Source organism: Protomyctophum parallelum, assembly GCF_964188405.1.
Source record: "Protomyctophum parallelum genome assembly, chromosome: 21".
Taxonomy (NCBI): domain Eukaryota; kingdom Metazoa; phylum Chordata; class Actinopteri; order Myctophiformes; family Myctophidae; genus Protomyctophum; species Protomyctophum parallelum.
In genome coordinates this window covers 21,300,465-21,324,842 of record NC_139713.1, presented here as the reverse complement: position 1 = coordinate 21,324,842, position 24,378 = coordinate 21,300,465, and the positions used below count along the sequence as shown (strand labels likewise).

The 24,378-nt window shown below is 42.8% G+C and overlaps 1 protein-coding gene across 2 annotated transcripts in view; it reads right to left on the bottom strand.

Annotated features, from left to right (window-relative positions):
• Positions 1-6,947: 6,947 nt before the first annotated feature.
• whrna (whirlin a) overlaps positions 6,948-24,378 on the bottom strand; it is a 181,474-nt gene continuing 164,043 nt past the window's right edge. For both annotated transcript variants that reach the window (XM_083793195.1, XM_083793196.1), the window contains 4 exons: positions 23,114-23,717; positions 21,013-21,194; positions 19,374-19,496; positions 6,948-10,149 (listed from right to left, as the gene is read on the bottom strand). In XM_083793195.1, the coding sequence (XP_083649321.1) occupies positions 9,967-10,149; positions 19,374-19,496; positions 21,013-21,194; positions 23,114-23,717 (1,092 nt within the window). In that variant the 3' untranslated portion in view covers positions 6,948-9,966. The remainder of the gene's footprint in view (positions 10,150-19,373; positions 19,497-21,012; positions 21,195-23,113; positions 23,718-24,378) is intronic.

Below are 24,378 nucleotides of genomic sequence, written 5' to 3'. Positions count from 1 at the left end.
ATTGTTTCTAAAGCGTGGCACAGATTTAGCTGGCGGAGAAGTTGCCTGAAACAAAACAATGCCTGACGGCTGACGCCGAGGAGGACAGCGTGATGATTGGTTAATATCAGCATCTGGGAGGGATTCAGCTCGGAGTGACACTTGTTTTAGACATATGTATTTATACGTGTATTGCATTCATGTTCTGAACAGGCCACTGCAATACACACGCAAATATGTAGTGTCTTGTAAATTACAACATTATTTGTAAATTGCAGCCAATTTGTAGGCCTACTTGGTAATGGTAAGGAAGGACTGAAAAAGAAAAACTGTGACCGGTTGTGGGCCATTCGTGATTGGTCATGGTGACATGTCCCCACGTGGTGGCAGCATTTCCACACTTTTCGAAGTGTGTCCATAATTTAATGCTAGTGTGTGGCACTACTGACAATATTTTACTGAGCAGAGCAACGAAACACATGTACTTAGTGGTAGGCCCGTCTTGAATATTCTATTGTATTTTTTTCTATTGTATCTTTTTTATTTTTAGAAGTTTCTAGAGGTATTATAATGAGAGAGTTGACATCTCATGTCCCAGAGAGAGAGAGGGGGGGGGGGGGGCACCTAGCTTAAATCCACTGTGTGCCAATATAACTCTATGGTGCCAATGTGTTATTTGCCTCAATGAATGGAAAAGTAAATACATTTAAAAAAAAGTATCATTACCATCACTCTTTGATAATATCTAGACACATTATGAAAACAAAGGCTTTTGCTGCCATTTATTTTTAAAACACTGTGATAACCACAAATAATCGCCCCCCTGATATCTGAAGAAGTACATTTTGTCTGAGTAAACTCCCATCTTAAACTAGATTGGCACTACATAAAGAGTTCACAGTGGCAGACTGGCAGTCTTTCTGGCCACTGGCATTGTTCCAGAGTATTGTCTAAAAAACAGACTGAATGTACAGACTCAAATCGGCAGGAGGTAATTAAGGCTAGGCAGGAGGCTATAAACAGGGTGACCAGGAAAGACAGAATATATGCCCTCTACCCTTGAGGAGTGGTATATGAACATGAACAAGTTGTGGAATTTTGTTTAAATAAAAGTATCAATACCCCCAATGTAGTTAATACTATTAATAATGTTACAAGTAAAAGTCTGGCGTTAAAAAAATACTTGAGTAAGAGTACAAAAGTATTGGCATCAAATACTCATTGTACAGATCAGCTACATTTAAATTGGGCTGAAACGGTTAATGTACTGTATTCTTTATAATAATCAAAACTACAAAAAACTAATAATTGTAGTGGATTAAAAGTAGGCTACAATATTTGCCTCTGAGATGTAGAAGTAAAAGTACTAAAATGTGAAAATACTCATGTAGCCCACTCACTCAATTCTCAACTGGTAATGGCCACAAAATACAATATCAGGAAGGACATGTGTCCTGTGATTAGTTGAATGTTACATATAACTTAAATCAGGTGCAAAGAGGCCCGGTTTAATAGCTTATAGAGGGTATGCGCGTGACATCATCGTACCTGGAAGTTATGCGGGAACGCCCACTGAGTGGCAAAAAACTACTTTCTGGCCTTGACAGCCCATTCATCCAAACAGAAAAGTCCTGTCTGATTGCATTAAACAATGTTAAACTCACCAACATTGCAGCTGTACGAAAAGCTTGAATTATCCTCTTTATCTGCAAAGTTTTTGTTTCATGAAAATCCACCAAGAAGTGCTTGTTTTCAATAACACAACATTTTGCTGCCTCCTGCATTATGTGACATTTAGAAACAGGTGGTACGCAGGACAGTTGAGTGATTTCCAACGAGCGCTAGATGGGGGGGGGGGGGGGGGGTGGGGGGGTGTCCTGTTGGGAAAATCATGCATGTGCATACTCTCTATTGTACAGCTATACTGTTATTTTACATGATCACCAAGTTAACTCACATTACTCATGAATCACCCAACACAATCGCCCCCTCGAGAGACCCGGAAAATGAATCGCCGTTCATTTTCCTCATAGGCATTTCTTAAAGTATTTATTTAAAGACGGTTACGCCGCGGACAAAGCCAACTCTGATCGTGACAAATCACGACAATGAACACAATATTTTGGGCCGATCAAATCATTAGAAAGAAGAAAATAAAGGCAGGAGACAACACTATTTGTTTTGTTTTTCTTCTTATTTGATCGGCCCAAAACATTGTGTTCATTGTCATGATTTGTCACGATCCGAGTTGGCTTTGTCCGCAGCGTAACCGTCTTTAAATAAATACTTTAAGAAATGCCTATGGGAAAAATGCATTGGGTTTCATTTCCTGGGCCACTCGTTGTTCTGAAAGGGGGAAGGACTGCGACGCTTAGTCTATAGTGTGCTGTAGGCAGGACTTCATACAGGACTTCCATCCAGATGTGATTGTCCATTGTTGGTGGTGCACACCACTCTGTGTGCACGTGCCACGTGGATCCTCTGTATGCAGTGGCAAGCTCCGAGCACTTCCATTGACCATATGCAGACCGCGTCCATCTTGCCAGCAAGGTGGTAACTGGTAACTAGGTGAATTTTTCATTGACAGCTGATTCATCCAAACAGAAAGCTAGATTTAAACAATGTCAAATTCACCAACATTTATATGAAAAGCTTGAATTATCCTTTATCTGCAAAGAGTTTGCTTCATAAAAATCCACCGTAGACATGTATGTTATGAGCTACTTTGTCAGAGTTTGGAAGCACTCATTTGTCTCATTATCAGTATAGCAACTTCCTGCTGCCTCCTGCATCATGTACAAATTCAAAACAGGTGGTACGCAGGGCCTTACTCAAAACTTGGTGCAATAATGCCTATCTTCCAATTAACACACTTCTCCTCTACTCCTGCAGTCACCAGTTTAGCGTCCGTTTGGTTGAACTGCTGGCGATAGAGGATAGACAGCTGACTGAAACTATCCCGTTATTCCTCACAGAGCTAAACTAATATAAAAAGTAAAACCACACTGATACAATCCCTGTGGCTCCCAACTGAGATGCAAACAGGATTTTGCAATTTGCAATTTGTCTCTCTCTGCTTCCTCATTTTTGTTCCACCCCCTCCATAGGTTGGCTCAGGTTGACTGACACCCGGTCTCCCAATAACAATTCTGCCATGAACAAGCAGCAGATCTAATGAAAAGAAAGAAGAAATAAAATGTAACACATGATACATCTGTAGCAGCTGCAGGGGTCTACACTTTACACCACTGACCACTTAAGCCCACTTTGTCATAATAACCTACGCTACTGTGATTTACAAGGGTTTGTCTGTTTTCTATACTGGGCTAAGTTGCACTTCAACTTGATTTGTCCCCGAAGGGCAGTTGGTTTTGCAGCATAGTGAGTGACTATCTGCTGCAAAACCAATCGTCCTTCAGGGACAAATAAAGTTGAAGTTGAAGCAGATCTATATTCTTAGGCTATACGCTGTGGAAGATGCAAAGAGGCACTGAAAAGGAGATTATGTTCCGAATCCTAGTATATAAAGTTCCCATTTGATGCCCACACAGTTGCATCTGAAAGTCAATAAATATTTAATCTAAAATGTGGCACCATACAAAAACCTAGACTCTGGAGCATCCAGTGTACCATTTGCATACTCCCAGTTAATTTAACACTAACACATTTTAAATGTGTACAAAGAAAGTAAGTATCCCTCTGGTTTGTAATCTTTCACAGCAGCTCTGTAATAAATGACGACTGTCATGAAAACTGTCAGTTTTTGTGCAGTTATCTTTATTGGAAAATTAAACACCCTTTCTGTATAAATAACACGTCATTTTACAACACTCCTCATTGAAATGTGCAGCAAGCACGCAAAGAAAATAAAAGAACAAACGACAAGGGGGAGTGACTTAAGCATGATATACTGTATATACTGTACGAGACGCAATGCAACATTGTTGTAGATCTGCTATGTTCGGCATAAGTAAAAAATAAACAGTCTGGAATAGAATCTCACAGCAGGGCAGAAAGGAACATTGACTAAATCAGCCTGTGCAGCCTAATATCATGAGGGAGGCACAGTCAGTGAAATATAAATAAACATTAATGATTACCAATAGAGTGGCAACAGGTATGCAAAACCTTCGAGAAGATAGCCAGGGATTTGTGGTGTGTGTTTGTGTGTGTGTGTGTGTGTGTGTGTGTGTGTGTGTGCGTGATGGGGGGCTTTGCGCCATCAATGTAACAGCAATGAGTCAATTTGATCCATGTCTTATATGCCACAGTCAAGGCCAACCTCTCTGTCCTGTCATGTGATTAATGGGCTGTCACAGGACACCACCGATTCCCTTCATCATATCCCCCCTGGATGGCCCTCAATACTGGGTCAAATCGGAGGCTAACACATCGATCGACATCTGTCCTGCAGCCAGGCTCATATGATTCCACTTGAAGAATTATAGTTTCTGAAACTTTCCCTACGAGCTGTAATAATTAATTGTGTAATTTGGTCTCCAGATGAGTGGGAACATGAAAGTGGTCTATTTTAATGATTAGACTAATCATTAAAACAGCCCACTTTCAAGCTTCTTGTTTTAATGAGATGCCAGCACTGCAATGCCATCTTATGAGAAAACTCTCTTTACTGGGGTCTCTTTTACTTTGCATGTTGGAGAGCAATTCAATCAATGTTAAGGTTATGCACATTTATCTGACCTCTATAGAATTAGCACAACACATCTACAGTATGTGCATAACAGCTATGTATGTAAGCTAAAGGCAGATAGTAGTTCAGTGTCTTGCAGGTCAAGAACACTTCAATGGGGATAGACAGTAGTACCAGGGCCACACAATCCGTTCCTCCTGAACTACTCTGCCAGTGCTGGGAGGTACGCTTCTGGCGTGTGGAAGGACTAGGCTCTGTGGGTTGCCTCCTGTCCTAGCCTATTGGCTACAATGGCCAATGGGCCATTGTAGGGATCAAACTGGCATCAAGTAACTGCTATGTGATGTAATTTGTGACGGCAAATACACTTTGCCCACCATGTGTGACATGATGAATTGTATAAGTCAGTATAAAGTCAACATGTCCATTTTTGAGAATCTCCCAAAAAATGTTTACACATCCAGTGTTAAATGAACAAATGTTACTGTATAAATCACATCTCATGCAGTACACTACAGTGAATGTAGTGTTTGACCTCTGCTTCCTCCTATCGCACTTTAAGTAACAATACGGAAAACCTGTACATCACGTACACTCTTCTCCCCCTCCCTTTCTCTCCGTGTGTCTGTCCATGTCTTCCACCTTTTCTTTCTGTCTTTCTTTTTCCTTGAACTGTCAATGACATGCACACGCTCACTACATATATGCACATACACACATGCACGCACGTATATACAAACACGTACAGATAACTGTGTAGGCTACTCTCACAGCTTGAAGTGTATTCAATTTCAGGAGTAAGAACATCATATTTCTCAGATACTGCATGTAGTCTATCATGTTCTTAATCAGATTAAGGAATGCACTCAAAACTCTCATATCTGTAACTAGACCGCCAGACAGAGACAGATGGACAGTGAGATGCTGCTGACTCTGAGCCACTTTCTTTTATCAAAGAGGAGCTGAACAGGCGTCAGTCAAGGTTTGAGCGTGGACATGTGTTTCCTCTTCAACGTTGTGCCTCCAAGAAATAACTTTGTTGAGTGACAGATTCATTCACATGGCTGCTGTGTGACCAAGTTTACACACAAGCTCAAGGTTCATTGACAGAACACAGTAAAATTCTGTTTTAGTTTAACTTCCAAGTGTGGAATGCCCTGACTCCCTCCCTAAAAAAAAGCAAATCCCTGGCATCCTTTATAACAGGCCTGAAAATCCACCTTTCAGCATGCCAAAGGGAGAGAAAATAATTACCCCCCCCCCTCCTCAACCTGTACATAGTTTTGGTATTTTTACCTTTTATGATGATTTGATGTTTGTTATTTTTCATGTCATGATTATGAATTGAATACCCAGGACCTGAATGGAAACAAGACCGCAAGGACTTTTTTCGGTGAACCCATTGTACGTGTGTTTGACTATACCCTGTACTGATTACATTTCTACCAATAAAGTCAATCAATCAATTAAACCCAATAAGCTACGGCCATTTATGAGTTTATTTTAGGGCTGGGACTCGTTTAAAAAACAAATCTAATTAATTAGAGGCTTTTTAAAATGAATAAATCGGAATTAATTGCATGTTTAATCACATATCAATATTTGTTCAATTAAACGGATTTTGGTATATAAGTGACTTAAAAAAAAATCTAAATCTCCCATCCACTGGGCCAAATACGTAAAGCGTTCTGATCATAGAGTTATAAAGGATATATAAAGGATAGAGGGAGGACCAGAACGACAGCCCCGCCACCATGTTTGTTATTCATTTCAATAGAAGTTGCTCAGTGGAAGTTCCATGAGATATGGGACTACTTTTATTTGTATATCAAAGGATTGTTGTAACATTTTGTATTTGTACATTACATATGATATAACCACGAGTGTCAACAACAGAGTGTGGAGGGGTGTTGTCCAGGGGTTTTCTTTTTTTTGACTGCTAGGTGTGTTTTGTTTTTTGTTGTCTTTTTCTTTTGTGCAAGTCATGTGGATTTTGTATGCTTTATTTAAAATCATTAAAAAACTTTGATGACAAAAAAGAAGTTGCTCAGTGGCGTTTTGAAGCACCCGGAAGAATGCTCTACTTCTGCATTTGACCACAAAATGTAGGTAATTATCAGAGATAATTACACAAACATTCTTCTCATGAGGGACCTTTTATCACTGGAATGTGTGACTTCATTACTTAATGTACGGCATATTGTATGTTTGTAATCTCTGTTGACCGGTTACATTGTCCTTTTCGGGGTGAACTGGTTTCCTTACCCTCAGGGCAGGCCCATAACTTTGAAAGTGATGATACAGTAGTACAGGGTCGATATTGTATTGATTAAATCATTAAAACAATTAACAATACATTTTGTACATCACTTTAATATTATATAAATGGTCTTTTGAATAGAGTGCATGGAAATCATGGCTCGCTTCCTTCAGCCAAATTTACTGGAGGCGATGAATGGGTGAATCCATCCCTCTGCTTTTGGATATCCCCTTATCTTGTCATAAATGTATTTGTATGGCCAGTAGGGATGTGTGTTATCCCTGCATCTGCCATCTGGTCAGACTGTATTAAATGCATGCATTTCCTTCAGGGAAATGTAGACCGTCTGCAACGATATATCTGTAGAGCTTAAGTGGTTAAAAGCCCCCCCCCCCCCCCTCCTATGTCATTGCAACACATTAGCAGAGGTACAATGTGATGCATAATGATGATGTGATGCACAATGCATTGTGACGCATTGAGAGCTTTTTTATCAAAAGATCGTTATACATTTGAAAACTTTAACTGGGATATTCTGCATAATGAGTACTCACTTTTGATACTTTCAGTAAATTTTTCCGCCATTACTTTTGCAATTTTACTCAATTACATTTTGAAATCCGGACTTTTACTTGTAACAAAGTATTTATTTTGGCTTACTTTTACTTTAGTAGGGGTACTTTTTCCACCACTGTTTGAGAGTGAGGCGCTCACTGCTCTAGGTCTTATTGGAAATTGTGTTTGATGGCGTACAATCACTTGGTTGAGCTCCTGGCATTCCTCACATAACTCAGAGTACATGTCTGTTCATCATTCTCTGAATGTCCGTTACATACTCACAATCCTCCCATGTCTGTGACATGTCCATTTGTCTTAATTTAAAAGACACGTTGCTGTCTCCTTCTTTCTAGCTCTTAACGGGAAGGCAGGCAGGTCTGCACGCACGCGCACATGCACGCACACACACATGCACGCACACACACGCTGCATACACACAGACAGACAGACAGACAGACAGACATATTTTTACTACCAGTCTAATACACTCTTCTGAATGACATGAAACCTTGCATGTCCTAATTAAAACTGTAATTTTTCAGGAAATAGAAGAAAAATAAACCTGTGTTCCATTGAATCCAATGTAGTTATAATTTAGTCACAAGCTTGTATTAATTAATTTAATTTCTTCAATATTTATAAAACCCACAGACACCACTTTCACCTTCAATTAGAAAAGCAAGCTCACAACATGTCGAACGGAGAGCTTGTAGCTCTGCTATTTTCGCTTTTTTTGTTGTTAGAAGCAGATCTGAGGTACTTTTGTGTGACACTGTAGTACGGTATGATGAAGTACGGCATTAATTTACAATCAAACAAAAAAGAATAAAGGAAATATGGAGATACAAGGTTTCTTGCCTCACTCTACCTAATGGGAACAAACTAAAAAGGGCATTTACCCCTCAGTTGTTTGGTTGCTCTCTCTCTCCCCCCCCCCCCCCCCCCCCCCCATGTATCCCTGCCTCTCATTTGCTCTCTCGTTGTCTCAACAGCTTTCTTTATCTCTCTCACAGTCTCCCTTTCTCATCCAACCCTTTACCCGCGTTTATCTCTTAGCTGGAGTGCGCGTGCATGTGTGTGTGTGTGTGCGTGCACACGCGTGCATGGGTATTTATTGTATCTTTGGCAGTTACAGTATGTCCTCTAAAACTCTCCTTGCTATACCTCTTCAGGTTAATTGCTGCATGATGCATGGCTATGGCAAGCCCTCTCCGGACAACAGAAAATGAACACAGGGGAAATTAAATTAAAAATCTATTGATCCGCACCCAGAGATTCAGCGATGTTTTTTTCTTCTTTTTTTTATCTCACATGAACAGTAGGAATATACATGGGCATGGCAAAGCAGGAAAAATAGCAAAAGCTAGCAGGGTACATACTTGTATATACCATTGCCAGTCATGTTTTTAGATCACCAGTGAGACAGACCTAAGCATTTAAGTTTGTTTTACATTCACTACATAAATGTTTGTGATTTGGCTCTTTCTGCTCTTGACAGTAAATCATATTTAACAAGCATTAAGTGAAGCGATAACAATAACGTCAATAGGAAGTTTGGTGCACCCCGTAACCAATGTCTATGTCAATGTGTATCAATGTCTTTAAAATATATAATATGTTTGGGATGTAACATATCGGGTTTCATAATCCATAATGTCTAAGCATCTTTAGGTATGCACGGTATGTGTATATATATATATATATATATATTTGTATCTACATTCGTTCAATTGTACATACACACAAAAACAAGGTGTGTTATTGGAAAGTTAATTTCACAAGCCATATTGTCCTCTGCTGTGATGTCTCAGATGTGCAGTTTTTCCTCAAACAGGCCTCATAATACGTGATTTATACATGGTTGCACTCATTGCGAGCTTGTAGATCGTCCTTTTCACTGCGTGACACTTGCACGCAATCAAGTATAACTCGGATACAAAACATCCACAGGCTTCTTAATGGTTTTCCAGTTGTGACGTCCACATCAGGTCCAAAAGTGGGAGCACTGAGAGAAAAAAACTTAGGTTTAGGATTGCCTTGGATACATGTTGTTTGTTCCTTACAGTGCAGAAATGGCCAATTTCGACCACATCTTGAGCATCACGTGTCTGGATTTGAGGCCTAACTTGCGCGGCAATATGTTTTGACTCCCATCTAATATGGTTGTGCCATTCTTTTCATCAAAGTTTCAAGTGCTCCATGTTAGAATGTCCAGATTCTTGTTTCTTCCTTTGTTGTAGATAGACGGTTGCGGTTCGGCTATTTATACCAAAAATATAGTTCTTGAGTGGATCTTTTGTGATTTTTCCCCCCTTTTGACTCCAGCCTGTCCTCTTGTTATTGCCAATATTATCCTCCTCCCTCCTCGTCTGTGAGCTAAGCCCGATTAATACTACGCCACAGGATGGTATCGTGTGCAGAACACAGCAGACCTCTAAGCACAACGTGTCAGGTTGTGCTTGTAGTTCTGCTGTGTTCGGCAAACAACACTGTCGTGCAACGGAGCACAAATTAGGCCTTATAGTGCCACGTTGAACTCTGTTACCAGGAAGTCCACGTGGTCTCTCTCTTTGGTCTTGAAGGCCTCTGCGATGATGCGGGCCGCGTCCCTGTGCTCTCGGCCTCTCAGGGAAACCCCGTTCACCTCCAGGATCACCTGACCCACCTTCAGCTGGCCACAGTTATGAGCCGAACCGCCCCTCTGAGAGAGACAAGGAGAAAAAAAAGGGAGGGAAATATTTTGATTTCTATTATATATTTCTTTCCATTAGAAGTCAAGTAATAATCTACACAATCAAATAGCAAGACAAATTCTATAGATATGCCAACGACCAGAGGGGAAAGAAAACTTCATTTAAGCTCCAGGCAGCGATATCTCCAACTCAGATAATAGTCCCATACATGATTACATCAGCAAAGGCATATATCAATGTCTTAGCTTATAAAGAGATAAGTTCTACACAGCGATTGCCCACAGCCAGTCCCAAGCAGTGTTCGCTCTTCTTTAACTGAACATAGCGTTTCTAAAACTATCAGTTTCGCCCTGTACAGCAGCTCTGGAATCTCAGCAGCAAAACCCTCTCATCCGACTGTAACACCCTCAAGCTCTCCCTTTTTAGAATCAAGGCATGACACATGTCCCTCTGTATACTAGACCCACTCCATCATAGGTCAGCAATAAGATTCTCTGTGAAAGGTTTATACTGGGTTTGCCACCGTTCTCCAACCTGGTGTCCCAATTTTGAGCATGCCATTATAGATGAGGATTTTTTTTTATAGATTGTTCAGATCTACGAGAAAGCATGGAAATCGCCCATGTGGTTCAGTGGTTAAACTGTCAACATGTGCATTGTGCAAGACCTTATACTGCACTGCACTGTGAGAGCTTCCTGCAGACATTCAACAGGCTCTGCCACAAAACAAGGCAGCACAACTTGCTCACCTTCAAAGTGTAGCCACCATTAAATATGACTATTTAATGGTGGCTACACTTTACTCTTGTATCATCATACCTGTCCCCCCACATCCTACAGTATAACACGAGGGAACAGGTGTCACCTTCTTTTGATTAAGTCCAGCAGTGATTTATACATGGTTGACCAGTGTTTGACTAGAAAATAGGCTCTATGCACAGTATCCATACTGGAAAGAAATTGGGCCTTCACATTTGTTATGTACACTCTCAGAGTTACACACCCGTAAGAGGCCATTTGGACACCCCTCAACGAGCGTACCTGGACCACACTTTGAATACTCTGACTCTGTTTGACCAGAATGGAAGTGTCTTCATCATACTATAATTCTAACAATGTCTGAATGAATGTCAGAAACACCGCCGTATCTCCTCATTGCCTGCACCAATCACTCCCAATTTTCACACAGGCATTGACCATATGAATATGGAGGTCTTAACGAAGCCCTTTTTCCGATTTTACACAATGAATTTATTAGTGAATTAACCTCGCACCCTCACACACCTCCGCCCCTTAGCGACACCTGCATCACAGGCCACCGTTCTCACCGTTACCCCACTGGCATGCTTCCTCTAGCTACCGCCGCAACACAACAAAGAGTGCCCTATACAATTTGGCGCCGCTGACTGTGTGTGTGTGTGTGTGTTGCATCCTTTGGCCGTCTTCTCCTACTTAACTACACCGTTTGCACACATCTCACCATGCACAACAGCAACAGCTTGCCTGTACACACATCAACCACTACTTTGCATTCATATTCATGTCATATTTACAGTACAATACCCATTTTCTGTGGGGCGATTTAGAGGTTGCGCACGCAGCACAGGAACGGATGTTGTGGGCGTCCATCGTGTGCTAAATAAATAGCGTCAATGCTAGCGAGCTAAAATATAGCCATCCTTGCTCTAGAAAGCACCAATGTTTCCATCTAGACCACCGGATTATCAGCAAAGACCTCCGAACATTGTGCTAATTGACTAAACCACGGAGAGCTCCGTAGGTTAGGAGTTATTCAGCTTTTAGTCTGCCTGTATAATGGGAGGTGGACGCCAGCGCGCATGCGTGATCCGGTCTAGGATCGCTAAAGAAGGAAAGGCAGACCCAAAATAATAATGAAAAAATAGTTCTCAGCGATGCGGATTGATATCCATAATAAAGCTAATCTGACGGAGCATTCCGACACGAGCGGAAGGTTATTACAGTCCTTATGGTGGAGCATTCCGCCAAAAGTAGGGATTGTGTTCAAATACAATAAACAAGCAAAAGGGCATTGCCTGACCATGGATCACACCTAAGGACCTGCAACATGACTGAGGAACACGTTCCACTTCAAATCATATTTATCCAACTGATTATTCATCTTAAAGGATAACCTCTCCAAAGCAGCCACAATACCAAGCTATCAATGGTGTACTTATGATTGTACTGCAGCATTTTCTTGCAAAAGAAACTACAGTAGCCTACTAATTTGCCTACTTTTGTGCCCAACCTAACTTCCCAAGACCATCTGTAAACAATTCCCCGTTCCCCCCTATCAGTAATGTGATCTACTATTACAACACATTACCCACACTGAACATCATTTGCTGTTCATATATTCAGAACGGGTAAGGACTAGTTAGTATAATTGGTAACACGGGCCCAAGTCTATTGCACTGCAGCTCTTGTCCAAACACTGGCCTGAACATCCACTGACTTTCTCCTCAGAATTAACAGCCGATGTCATGGGTCCTTCACACACAGTTGGGTGCCAGTTTTGAGGCAGCCAGGTTAATGACAGATATAAGACTCTCCACTGAGGCATCCCTGTTGGCAACTTTTCTGGCCATTCACACCTCTCTATACACCCACAACTCTCTAAATGTCTGTTGTCGACTATAGCTCTTCTGAGATACTCTCCTCTACCACCACAAGTCATCTGATATCCTCTGGTATGATATCTGTAGCCTCGCGTAGCGACACTAATATCACTGCATGGAGATTATTAGTCTTGTCCCTCTCAGTATTACATTTCTTTCCTGCAATGTCCCGCCCCATATTTGCATACTGGGCATTGGTTGGATATACAGTAGCCTGGTTCCAGACGAATCTGGTTGCCTCGTCACCATTTGGGCTGTGAATCCTCCCACAATTGAGAGGGGCCAGACTTAATCTGCCTGGGGCAATATGCATCGCATAGGCATGGCTACACGAGGCTATAATATTGTATGTCATGCTACTCCTAGATTAGCATGGGTGAAAAGTCTCTGTTACACCTCACCAGTGCTAAACATGTAATGTTAACGTCAAGACCAATGAACGACAGTAAGTAAGTGGAAATGTCAACAGCATAGGGAAATGAAAATAACCACAAACACACGCAGGTACGTATGCACGCACACACGCAGGATCCATCATTGACCTTCCTTTGTTTCCTACGTATAACAAGTGTGGAAATAAATCCTCTCAGCCTATCCATTTGCTACGTTTGACTGGCCTCTTAAAATCCACGCACAAAAGTGCCAGTGCATGGTCTCCGTTTCCAGAGGAGTTTTATGGGACGTCCACTGTGAACGATAAATATACTGCAACTATAAATTGCAGTATATATACACCTTTTAAAAATCATTCAAACTCAAGTGGATGGCTGAATCCACACTACAACTAACGAAAAAATTGCCAGAGCTGGCACCCGTATTGTAAAATTGCACCTATAGCATCTAAATCAAATCAAACTTTATTTGTATAGCACATTTCCAACGACCAAGGTCAAACCAAAGTGCTTCACAGAGCATAACATACACAGACAGGCAAACAAAGAAAAAGGAGATGAAGCAAAAGGAATGACAAAGGAGAAGATAAAACATCATGTCAATACAACACATCAAACAACACATCAATGATATATGTAGTACATCAAAGGTAGGCTGTGAGGGTCGGGGTAAGGCTGCATTACACATTGAAAGCGAGCGAGAAAAATAAAGTATTTTAGTGAGGACTTGAAAACCGCCAATGACTTGATATGGAGTGGCATGGCGTTCCAGAGACAGAGCCACATCTCTCTCTGCTCTGGTCTCATTGTCACTAATACTAAACTCAGTTAGTTCCATTCATCCCGTCAAAGGTCATGCCCCTGAGGAAAGCTGGATACTGTAGTTCTTTGTTGCAAGATCCCCCACTTGAGGCCGAGCCTGCTGGCGTGCAATATAAATAGTAGGGATGTCCCGATCGCGTTTTTTTCTCCCGATCCCGATCATATGATTTTGACTTGAGTATCTATCTGCCGATACCGATTTGTCCCGATCCGATATTTATATTTGTATATAGAACACTGCTATATTATAGAACAATGCTATATTACAATAGTAATAATAATAACTAGAAAAAGTGCCCTTCTGGGCACAGGTCTCCACCAGGATAGGCGCGACTTGGCTTGTTGTAGCGCCACCATCAGGCTGTTGAAAACTGTCAAGTGGCATTTCTTCCTCAGCCTAGTGGGAATATGCGTGCACAGTTTCATCGCAATCGGATGCTGCGTTGAGTTGTGGCGATTTGTACAAAGCGGGCTACTCCTGAAAACTGTAGGAGCCAATCGTGGCCAATCAGGATGGAATATGAGAAATCAAACAAACCTGTCTTGATCACATGACTATGGAGATCATGTGTACCGATTTGCGTGAAATTTGGATAAAATCTGAAGGAGTAATAATAGAAAATGTGTTTTACATATGTGGGCCTCCTGGTGGCGCTATAAAGAGCAGATGTGAAAAATTCCAGACAAAGGTTTTTCCTTGGCCTCTAGGGAGTTGGCATACAAAGTTATCCACAGATCCGTGCAGTTAGAGGTAAAAACACTTTTCGGCCAGTTATAGCGCCACCTTGAGGCTGACTTGAAATTGTTCATGTGGCATTTCGTCCTCGGCCTAGTGGGAATGTGGGTGCACAATTTCACGGAAATCACGCGATGTGTTCATGATTTGCAGCATTTTGTTTGAAACTGAGCACTCCTGTGAACTTTGGAAGCCAATCTTAACCAATCAGGATGGAGTCTGAGAAATCTGAAAGACGGGTTTCGTTGAATGGCTCTAGAGAGACTGTGTACCAATTTGCGTGATGTTTGGACAAAATCTGTAGGTGTACTGTGCAAAAACTTGTTTTGCACAAAGCGGCCTCCTGGTGGAGCTATAACAGGCCGTTGTGGAAAGTTTGGGGCAGAGGTTCATCGTTGGCATCCAGGGAGTGTGTGTGCAAAATTTGGCATCGACCGGGTTAACGGTGGCCGAGATTAGCTGCTCACGGACACACACACACACACGGACGGACGGACACACGGACGGACACACGGACAGACGGAGTGCAAAACATACTCTCCCCCCATGCCTTCGGCCTGGTGGAGACAATAATGGATTGCATTTTTATGGCGCTTTTATATGCATGCCTACTCAAAGCGCTTTACAATGGTCCATTCATTCATACATTGGGAGGGGAAACGGCAAGCAGTAAACGCCAGCGTCCTCACTTCCCACATTCACACAACAATGGTGGCAACCACTGGAGGCAATGTGGGGTTCAGTGTCTTGCTCAAGGACACTTCGACATGTGGACAGGAGGAGCCGGGATTCGAACCACCGAGCCACGGATCATTGGACGACCTGCTCTACTATACCTCCTGAGCCACAGCCCCCCCAATAGTACCAGCAAGGTTGCGCTTTGGCATGGGGGCATCAGATCACCATATGGAATGAATTCTGTAATGGCCATATATGGAGCGTGTCTTGAGTGTACATGGTTTGGCGAGGTCAGATCAACATAATGGAATGTCAGAAAGAAACAAGAGCACCTCTGCATTAGTGTAAGCATTCCGTTACAGAATAACTGGGAAAAAGGAATAGTAATTAAGGGAACTTATTCTAATTTCCTATAATTGTTTTGTCACAGTTCTTATGGTCTCCCAACTGACAAATTAATTTGTTATGGTGTTCAGAACTGATAATAATAGAATACAATTTACTCAAACTATTTTTAAACTGACACTAAATAGTTTGTTGTGGAATCTACCTGCGTGCACACCATTCAAAGTAATAGAGCGACAGAACCTAACACGGCCGCCCGTGTCCATCAAGTTCAATGTAGAAGTGGTGCCACCTTATGTTGCATTTACCATAATATAATGCAAAGCATAGTGCTTCCATAGTCTTCCGACCAGTCACAGTTACCTATACAAACACACACACATCACGCACGCATGCACGCGTGCGCGCGTGCACACGCAAACCTGCTCATGGGGAGAAGTTAGGGGTTTAGAATTTAGCTTGACGACACTTGGAACCTTTCGATTCCGAGACAGCCACTTTACCCCCTGAGCTGCCTGCCTGCCACCGTAACTCACTATCTGATAAAAGGTCACTCCTAAAACTGACAGTAACTGACTGACTGGCTTGTATATTTCAGAGATGTTTGCAACAAAGCACACAGCAAAATCCTCAGTATTCATTTAACTCCCTCTTTACACTTCCAACCACTGAACCCCATGTCATTATTCCGATATTATTCTGACGTCCCATTGGTCCGACTGGCCCCATTATAACTATAACCTTATCCCTAAACCTAAGCCTAAACTCACACTACCTCACATTTATCTGAATATTGGGAGGTCGGAATTATGAGCAGATCCCTACTACAGTGGTTCTCAAACATCTTTGGCTTCAGCAACCCCTTTTCCTGATTTCTGGATCCAAGTACCCCCTTTTTCTGGCTACATGTTGCTTAGAAAAGGAGAAAACTATATCTGGCATATCGTTGCTGTCGGGCAGAAACCTCATATCTCCACATTTTCCTTTTGTTTTTGAGAACGCCATTGACAATGGCGACGTCATCTTGTCCCTAACACAAACATTAAATGCCATTAACAATAAAGGGAATTTAATGTTTGTGTTGGCACCGTTTGTTTTACATCACCATTACATCACCTAATCAACATGAGTTCGACTTTAATATATTAGCGCCCCTCACTTCACACTGGTGTGATTTATTAACATGTATTTCCCTACTTTGCTGATAGCAGATCTACAAACTCAGCATTGCATTTTGAGCTATTAGATCTCATAGTTGAAAGACTAGAAATTAGACCAATCTGAAGCACATTTACTTTAAACTATGTCCACTTTTTCCATTTTTCACTCTCTCTCGATCACGTACCCCCTGCAGTACCTCAGCGTACCCCTAGTGGTATTGTACCCCCATTTGAGAACCACTACCCTATACTACATAGACTAGCTAGTTCACCATAGTACCCCAGGGATCTACACTAGGCCCTCTCTTGCTTTTCCTTTACACTAAATATCTTTGCGAAAATAGCAGATCAACTATCTCTCAAGGCGTTGCAACACATTGGCACGCCTTATCTATTTTCACAGAATCTTCAGCTCCAGAATAGGGACACTAGGGTTCATGTGGTTAATACATTATATTTACGAAAACGGATGCTAAGTGAACCAAAATGAGTGTCGGGCAGGGAAAGGGATGAATATAATGGGTTTTTCTTGGCTTGTCTTGAAAACAGAATAAAAGAAAAACTAATTATTTAGTGCCGGGTAGAAGTGATGATATGGATTCTTTATCCTTGCTCAAAGCGTCAAATAACATTGAGTTAGTGATGCAGCCCAATCCTCAGGTGACAAAGAAAAAAACTTTTCAGGTGTACATTTCAACCTAGAGAATTGGAAATAGGACTCATACTCGGTGTGTGTGTGTGTCTCTCTCTCTCTCGTCTCTGGTTCTGCGACCTCAGGCTCTGCCGTTATGAATGTCTGTACAGTAAATATGTTCAGAGTGGTATAGCGTTATTTCTCAGGGATGGAGTAGTGTATGATATGAAACGCAGCCTTGTCTGACGTACAATATGATTGATCAGATGTGTAGGGAAAATGGTAGGGGGCCAAGGATAGACCCCTGGGGGACACCGGTCAACAAAATGTATAGGATTTAAGTGGTGAAACCACCGCCACACACAAACAAATTAAACTAGATGCCCACAACCGTCTGGCAATGCCATTAAGTCCTTATTAGCAGGCAAGAAATCAACAGAGCCAGAGGCTCCGGCAAAAGCCAGGAGCAGATGACCTGCCAGGCAATTAGCATGCTGATGAGGTCGTGTCTGTAGTGGCAGATTGGCTTGTTTGGGTGATGGGCAAGCAAAAGCATATCAAAATATGCCTTGCTGTACACTTTGTCTCCTGCCCAAAAATAACACATAATTAAAATGGAACGACACGGTGTGCGTGTCGTGCGTGCATCCTGTCTTCTGTACAAATTACAAAGTACATTTTCAGAAATGTTTAGTAATACAGAAAATAGCAGATCTACAGCGTGACACGTTGAGAGCTTGTAGATCGGCGTACTATATTTGAAATAGGCATAAGTGGCCTAACTTAAAGTCAGTTCCTAAAAAGTGTGTGGAATATTTCTATTTAAAGTGCAGCAAACTAAAAATAAATACTCCAAAGTATTTAGTTACCACTTCGTATCTGCTCTTTTATTTATGCCTCTTCTTCCTCTGCATTCCTCAACCAATGCCCCTAACTCATTTCCCTTTATGGTCCTCAGCACCTTTTGTATCTTTTAACACCCTCTCATAAGAAGCGTCTCTTTGGAGTACTAGCCTGGTAGAGAGCTTTGAGGTCACAGGCGCATGTGTGTGTGTGTGCGTGCACGTGTGCGGTGGTACAGCTCTCTGCCCCTCTGTGCTCATACAATGCTCCGTGAAACAGACAACCCTGAGTTAACCCAAGGCTGCATTTCCATTTACCACTCCATTCCTTTCACAGCTCAGCTACTAGGATGGCCTTCTTCCAAAATATTAAACCCTTAATTTCCTCTGTTCATCAATGGTCCGACTACGCACTCGCTAATGCTCAAGGCATGCATATGAAGTGCCTGTCTTTTACAAGGTGACAATTGATTAAGTACCACGAAATACACTCCTTGACTCCTTACAAATTCAGTCTAACCCACCTGAGTCATTGAAATCAAATTTCACCAAGTTAAGTTTTTTTCAAAGTGAGGTATACTGCACTGCACAACCCATATATGAGACTTTGTACCCGAAAAGCCAATGGCACATTATGGCAGTTGCTGCGCACTGGAACTAGGTAATTGCCAACGCATTGTCAGAATCTCTAGATAGCTGAGCCTTTCGATGGAAGCCATTAAAAGGTTGTAATCAGCTCCGCTCTGAAAAGGCTCCAGAGATATGAACAATAGCAGGAGCTGAGTGAGTTCAGCTGCTTATTTCTACACCCCAAAAGTTGGCTGTGAGTCAGAACCCATGCACCTGCATCATGGTGGGCGCATGGCACGACGGCAGAGAATAAATTAAGCTAACCTTACATACAAAAAGAGAACATTTTGACAAATTGAAAAACGGAACACATAGGGATTGGAGTCGGATTATTTTGTGTTTTTCTTTACCCACCTGTATGGTGACAATACGTGGCAGAGGCTGGCGAGTGTTGGCGCCTCCCTCGATGGCAATGCCGAGGGTGCTGGCACTCTTTGCCACTCTCACTAGTGTGGAAGTGGGCTCCAAAAGCCCCGGCTAGAGAGAGAAAAGAAAAGAGGATTTATTCTATTGAGCACATTTACCTACAGTGACGTGAGGATATTGTATATATGCAGGCTTTGTTTGCTGCACAATGGTCACACTAAGTTGCCTTTAACCTTTGATGAACTAGAGAAGGGTTTTCAATTTTGTCGAGTAAAAATACACTGCTCAATTCATGTTATTCTTTGGGGGACAAAGCAAAGTCGTCGACAAAGTAAAGTTGACTTTGAAAAGACCCTTACAGCTCCATTTGGTTAGATTTGCAAACTATTTGAGTTGAATTAATATTCAGGATTTTGCAGCATGGAAAAGCACAGTCATCCATCTCACAGTTACAAGTATAGGCCTACTGTAAGCCTCATTTTCATGAACACTTTAAAAAAATCTAATTAGCTTTATCAGCGGTTGCATGGTGTGAACATTTTCACGAATCAATATAATGTTTTTAATTAGCTCGTATTCTACTTCCCTATAACATTTTATCAGTATGGTACAGTATATCAATGAAATATTATAGAACCAGTACATCTGCAGTGGTTGGAGGTGGTGTCCCTACATTGAGAGGTTTAGACGCTGGCGTCAGTTAGGGCACCTAACTGTTTGACAAGTAGCCCTGCCAGAAGCTCATAAGCCCTCACTGCATGGCCAAGAGTGGCTTCCCTCTTGGATGAGCAGTATTCGGAACACCTGGGTTTGAAACCTGTGTTACAGTTGCAGTTAACCCTTTCCATCGGCACAGGATATAAAAAGTAGTGTTAAAGTAGTCCCCCACCCCCAAAGAATATCGTTCTTTATCGCTGGTCAACTGAGCAATTGAGGTTTAACGTGCCTTGCTTGAAGGTAAATTACTCAATTCCCCCAGACACTGTAATTCCCCTTCTTTCGGTATGCACACGCAGCTTGGAGACACCGACAGACAGACATGTGGAAACAACGGCCGGACATGCTGCTCCCAGTTAGGTTTGAGGTAGGTTGTCGGACCAATAGTATGTCTAAACCAAAGCCCGTGCCCCTTTTCTCTCCTCAGAGAGCGTGGGATTCAAACGTGACGAATCATGGGCACAAGTCCAACTCCTTTAAAAGTGCCCCCCCTGTCCCACCTTTAACTTTGTAGCCAACATAATGCACTTCCATCAATCAATAAAGAGGACGCGTCAGCCTCTCCCATGGTGCACTGTGGTGGGTGAGGTGACACAATGGATGAACGAGTGACTGAATCGATGAATGGAAAAGAAGGGAAAATAAAATAAACAGATTGATGGGTGTAAGACAGGAAGCAGGTCTGCATGACACAAGAGGGGATAGAACAGGAGAGCACGGTTAGGTTTGAGGACAGCTTCATAAGGACCAGTGCTGGATTAGAGCCCAAACTAATTCTCTCTCTCTCACACATACACACCTGCATAGAGTGCACCAAAAATCGCTTTACTCTGAACCATTCCACCATGCCAAGTCATCCATCCATCACATTTTTCTTTGCGTCGGCACAAATAGCACCCCACCCCCTCACCGGTTTGGTGGGGGCGTCCCCTGTGGCTCCGCCCCTCTGGGGGTCTCGTGGAGGGCGTGTGCGTGCCGCATGGGGGCCGCTGTCCTTGTTGGCGTGTCCTCCTCCTCCTGAGTCAGCAATGTCCACCCCGCTGTCCTCGCTGAGAGTCTGGCCGCTGTCGGAGAGCTGAGACAGAGCGCCACCTGCAGGCGACAGACAGCAGCTCAGGGACAGACTAGTGGTTCCAGATTTCGTGAGTGAAACAGGTCTACGAAAACAAGCCCAAAAGAAGCACACAATCTAGGCCGCATGATCTCACACACTCACACACACACACACACACACACACACACACACACACACACACACACACACACACACACACACACACACACACACACACACACACACACACACACACACACACACACACACACACACACTCTCAAGACTTTTCAAAAAGGTTGAAAAAAATAAGCAGATGTACAAGCTCACAGCACGTCACGCTGTGAGCTTGTATGTCTGCTACTTTGGAATGGCCATCGTTTAATCTAAAATGACACAGATGCTTTCACAATGACACTGATGTTGATGCTTTAACCACTTTAACCCTATACATAAAAATCACAGTGAAGTGAAGTGAATCACTGTGCGAAGGGAGGGACGCTCTTATCATCAAACGTCATCATACTGTACATCATCTCATTCTGAACCAATGACACATCTCCCACACAATCACAATTTGCGTCCTCACTTTTGGCTTCAATGTTTGTGTTTACACACATTTGTCTTCAATGTTCGTGGTACCCTCAAAGCTGGACATATAGGCCCTCAAAAATCTAAATCTTTAAAAAAACGTGAACACACACATCTTGTATGGGGGTTCGCTGCACAAGATATTTTCAGATGGGGGGTCCGCAGACAAATACACATTAATGTGGGGGTCCTTGACATGACGATGTTTGAGAACATGATGCAGGATGCAAGCTCAAAAAAGCAAACAAGAAAAAAACTAAAACGCAACCCACGAATTTTCAGATAAATAAGTCTAAAGTCGCAGGCCTGGCAACACAGATCAAAGCTTACTCAAGCTGCACACTTGTCACATAATGTTCACTTTAAGAACTTAATCCATCTGGAATTTGGTCGGAAGCCACTGGTTTTCATTATGCAAGGGAACAAATCGATAGTATTTGGATAAAATAATTTGTTTGGTGCCGTTTCAATCGTTTTCAAGAACTGAAACCAATTGGGTGAGATGTGGTTTAATTAAATGTATTGAACTAACGGAAGCTAAAACAAGTGATAGCACACAGGCTGTGGTTCCAAAAGGAGGCACAGTGGTATGTCGTGAAATTTGGGATTTGCACACTGATTGAATTTTAACCTCTTTCAACCTAAAAAATAATAATAATAATAATTTAAAATAATAAAAAATATATATCCATATTTTGTCATTATGACACACACATGTCTGTGTTATTGCTGTTGTATCCCAGACTCATCTACCATTGAAGAGCCCCCACCTGGGAGAACGTAGAATCTTCGTCCTACTGTTCTTGCGGCGCGCCCAACACTGTGTTAATGTAACTCTCACAGTGTACAAATGGAACCAAATGGACCCTTACAGGCACATTTATACACTGTATCAGTGTTTAAATAACTCCAAGCCACATTTTGTGGCTGCAGGAAATTCAGAGCATGCACAAAACTAAACAAAAAGCCTAATGGGCTATATGCACACACAACAACTTGGAACTTGGGCCACTTCCCTACTTCCTTCACAGGTGTTACCGATGAGATACTAATGAAAGCTCTGTTCCATTCTGGTCAAAGTTACAGAGTCAGGGTGCTGCTATTGTGCATTTCTGCGCACTGGAAACACACTGCTACACCAGTGGGTCTCTTGAGTGTGTTCCAAATGGCCCCATATTAGTTGTAACTCTGAGTGTACAAATGGAACCAAATGGACCTGTCAGGGTCCATTTGTACACTCCCAGAGTTATGGGTGTCCTTGAAATTAAAAGGTTAGAGAACCACTGCACACTAAATGAAACAGAGCCTTAATTAGTATCATCGGTAACACCTGTGAAGGACACAAACTATTTGCCTGACCTCTCACCTCGGGCATGGGGCAGATGGCGCACCTCGTTGACGTCGGGCTCCGCGTTGGGCCTGTGCACCTCCACCATGACAAACCGCTGCTGCTGTTTGGAGCCGGGAGGGGAGGAGCCAGGATGGAGGGGGGGAGGAGGAGGAGGGGGGGGAGGGGGTGGCGCGGTGTGAGGCGGGGGGGGAGGAGGCGCGGAGAGCATGGGTGGAGGTGGAGGCGAGGGGGAGGTGGCCACGTGCCTGACGGCTCCTCTAGTCGGGGACTGCACCCTGGGGAAAGGACCGATGGGCTGCTGGGTGACCATGGAGAGCCCGGTGGGTGCGATCATGTGCCCTCTTTTGGAGGGCACAGGGGGGATGGGGTTGCTCTTTCGGGCCGCGGCATAGTCGCGCGAGTAGGGGTCCCTAGAGGGCTCTCTATGGCATTCGGGGTCTTTGTGGTGGTTGCGCGTGGAGGCCGGGGCGGTAAAGTACAGGCCGGAGTGGGAGGACTCGGACGAGGGCCGCTTGTTGAGCTGTTTGTCTCGTCTGGTGGGGCGCCTCTGCAACCCTGCCGGTGGGGGTGGAGGTTTGAAGGACGGGGGAGACTCTGCTGTGGTAGAGTTTACGTCGTCCTGAAGCGAGAGGGATACAGAGACATGTCGTGTGTAATACACTTTCAATGCAATGAACGAAAGGGAAAACGAGTTCACTTTCACACCACCGTTTTCCATACACTCTCCCACTCTTCCTCTTGTCTCAGTCTTTTTCTCACACACACACAGCTGAAAATACTTGCACATCTCTACACATCTCTCCCCGGCATATTGAAATTCCACAGCTGCTCGATGCGGTGCTGGTTGACGGTTCCATTCTGCCAGCTGGTTCCCGTGGTCACTGACAAGATCCACTGAACCCAATGAAAAAATAAAACCCAACAGTGGAATGGAAAACACATGTGACATGCCAGTGTATGGAGTGGAGTGAGTTCTGATGGGAAAGAACTAACACAGAGACATACCAGTGTATGGAGTGGAGTGAGTTCTGATGGGAAAGAAAGGAAGAGTTATAGAAAGAATGAGGGATAATTATATCTAAGTCTCTTTTGATGACTAAAGGTCCTTTTCCTTTTACCTGAGATCAGATTATAAAGTTTTCTGAAAAAGCAATGTTTTATGTCAGTAGTTCTTCGATTTTACAAAGATAGCAGACCTACAAGCTCGTAGCTTGTAGATCTGCTATTTTTCAATAGCTAAAGCGCAACATAATGCTAACACCAAAAGGGGTTCCCGCCCA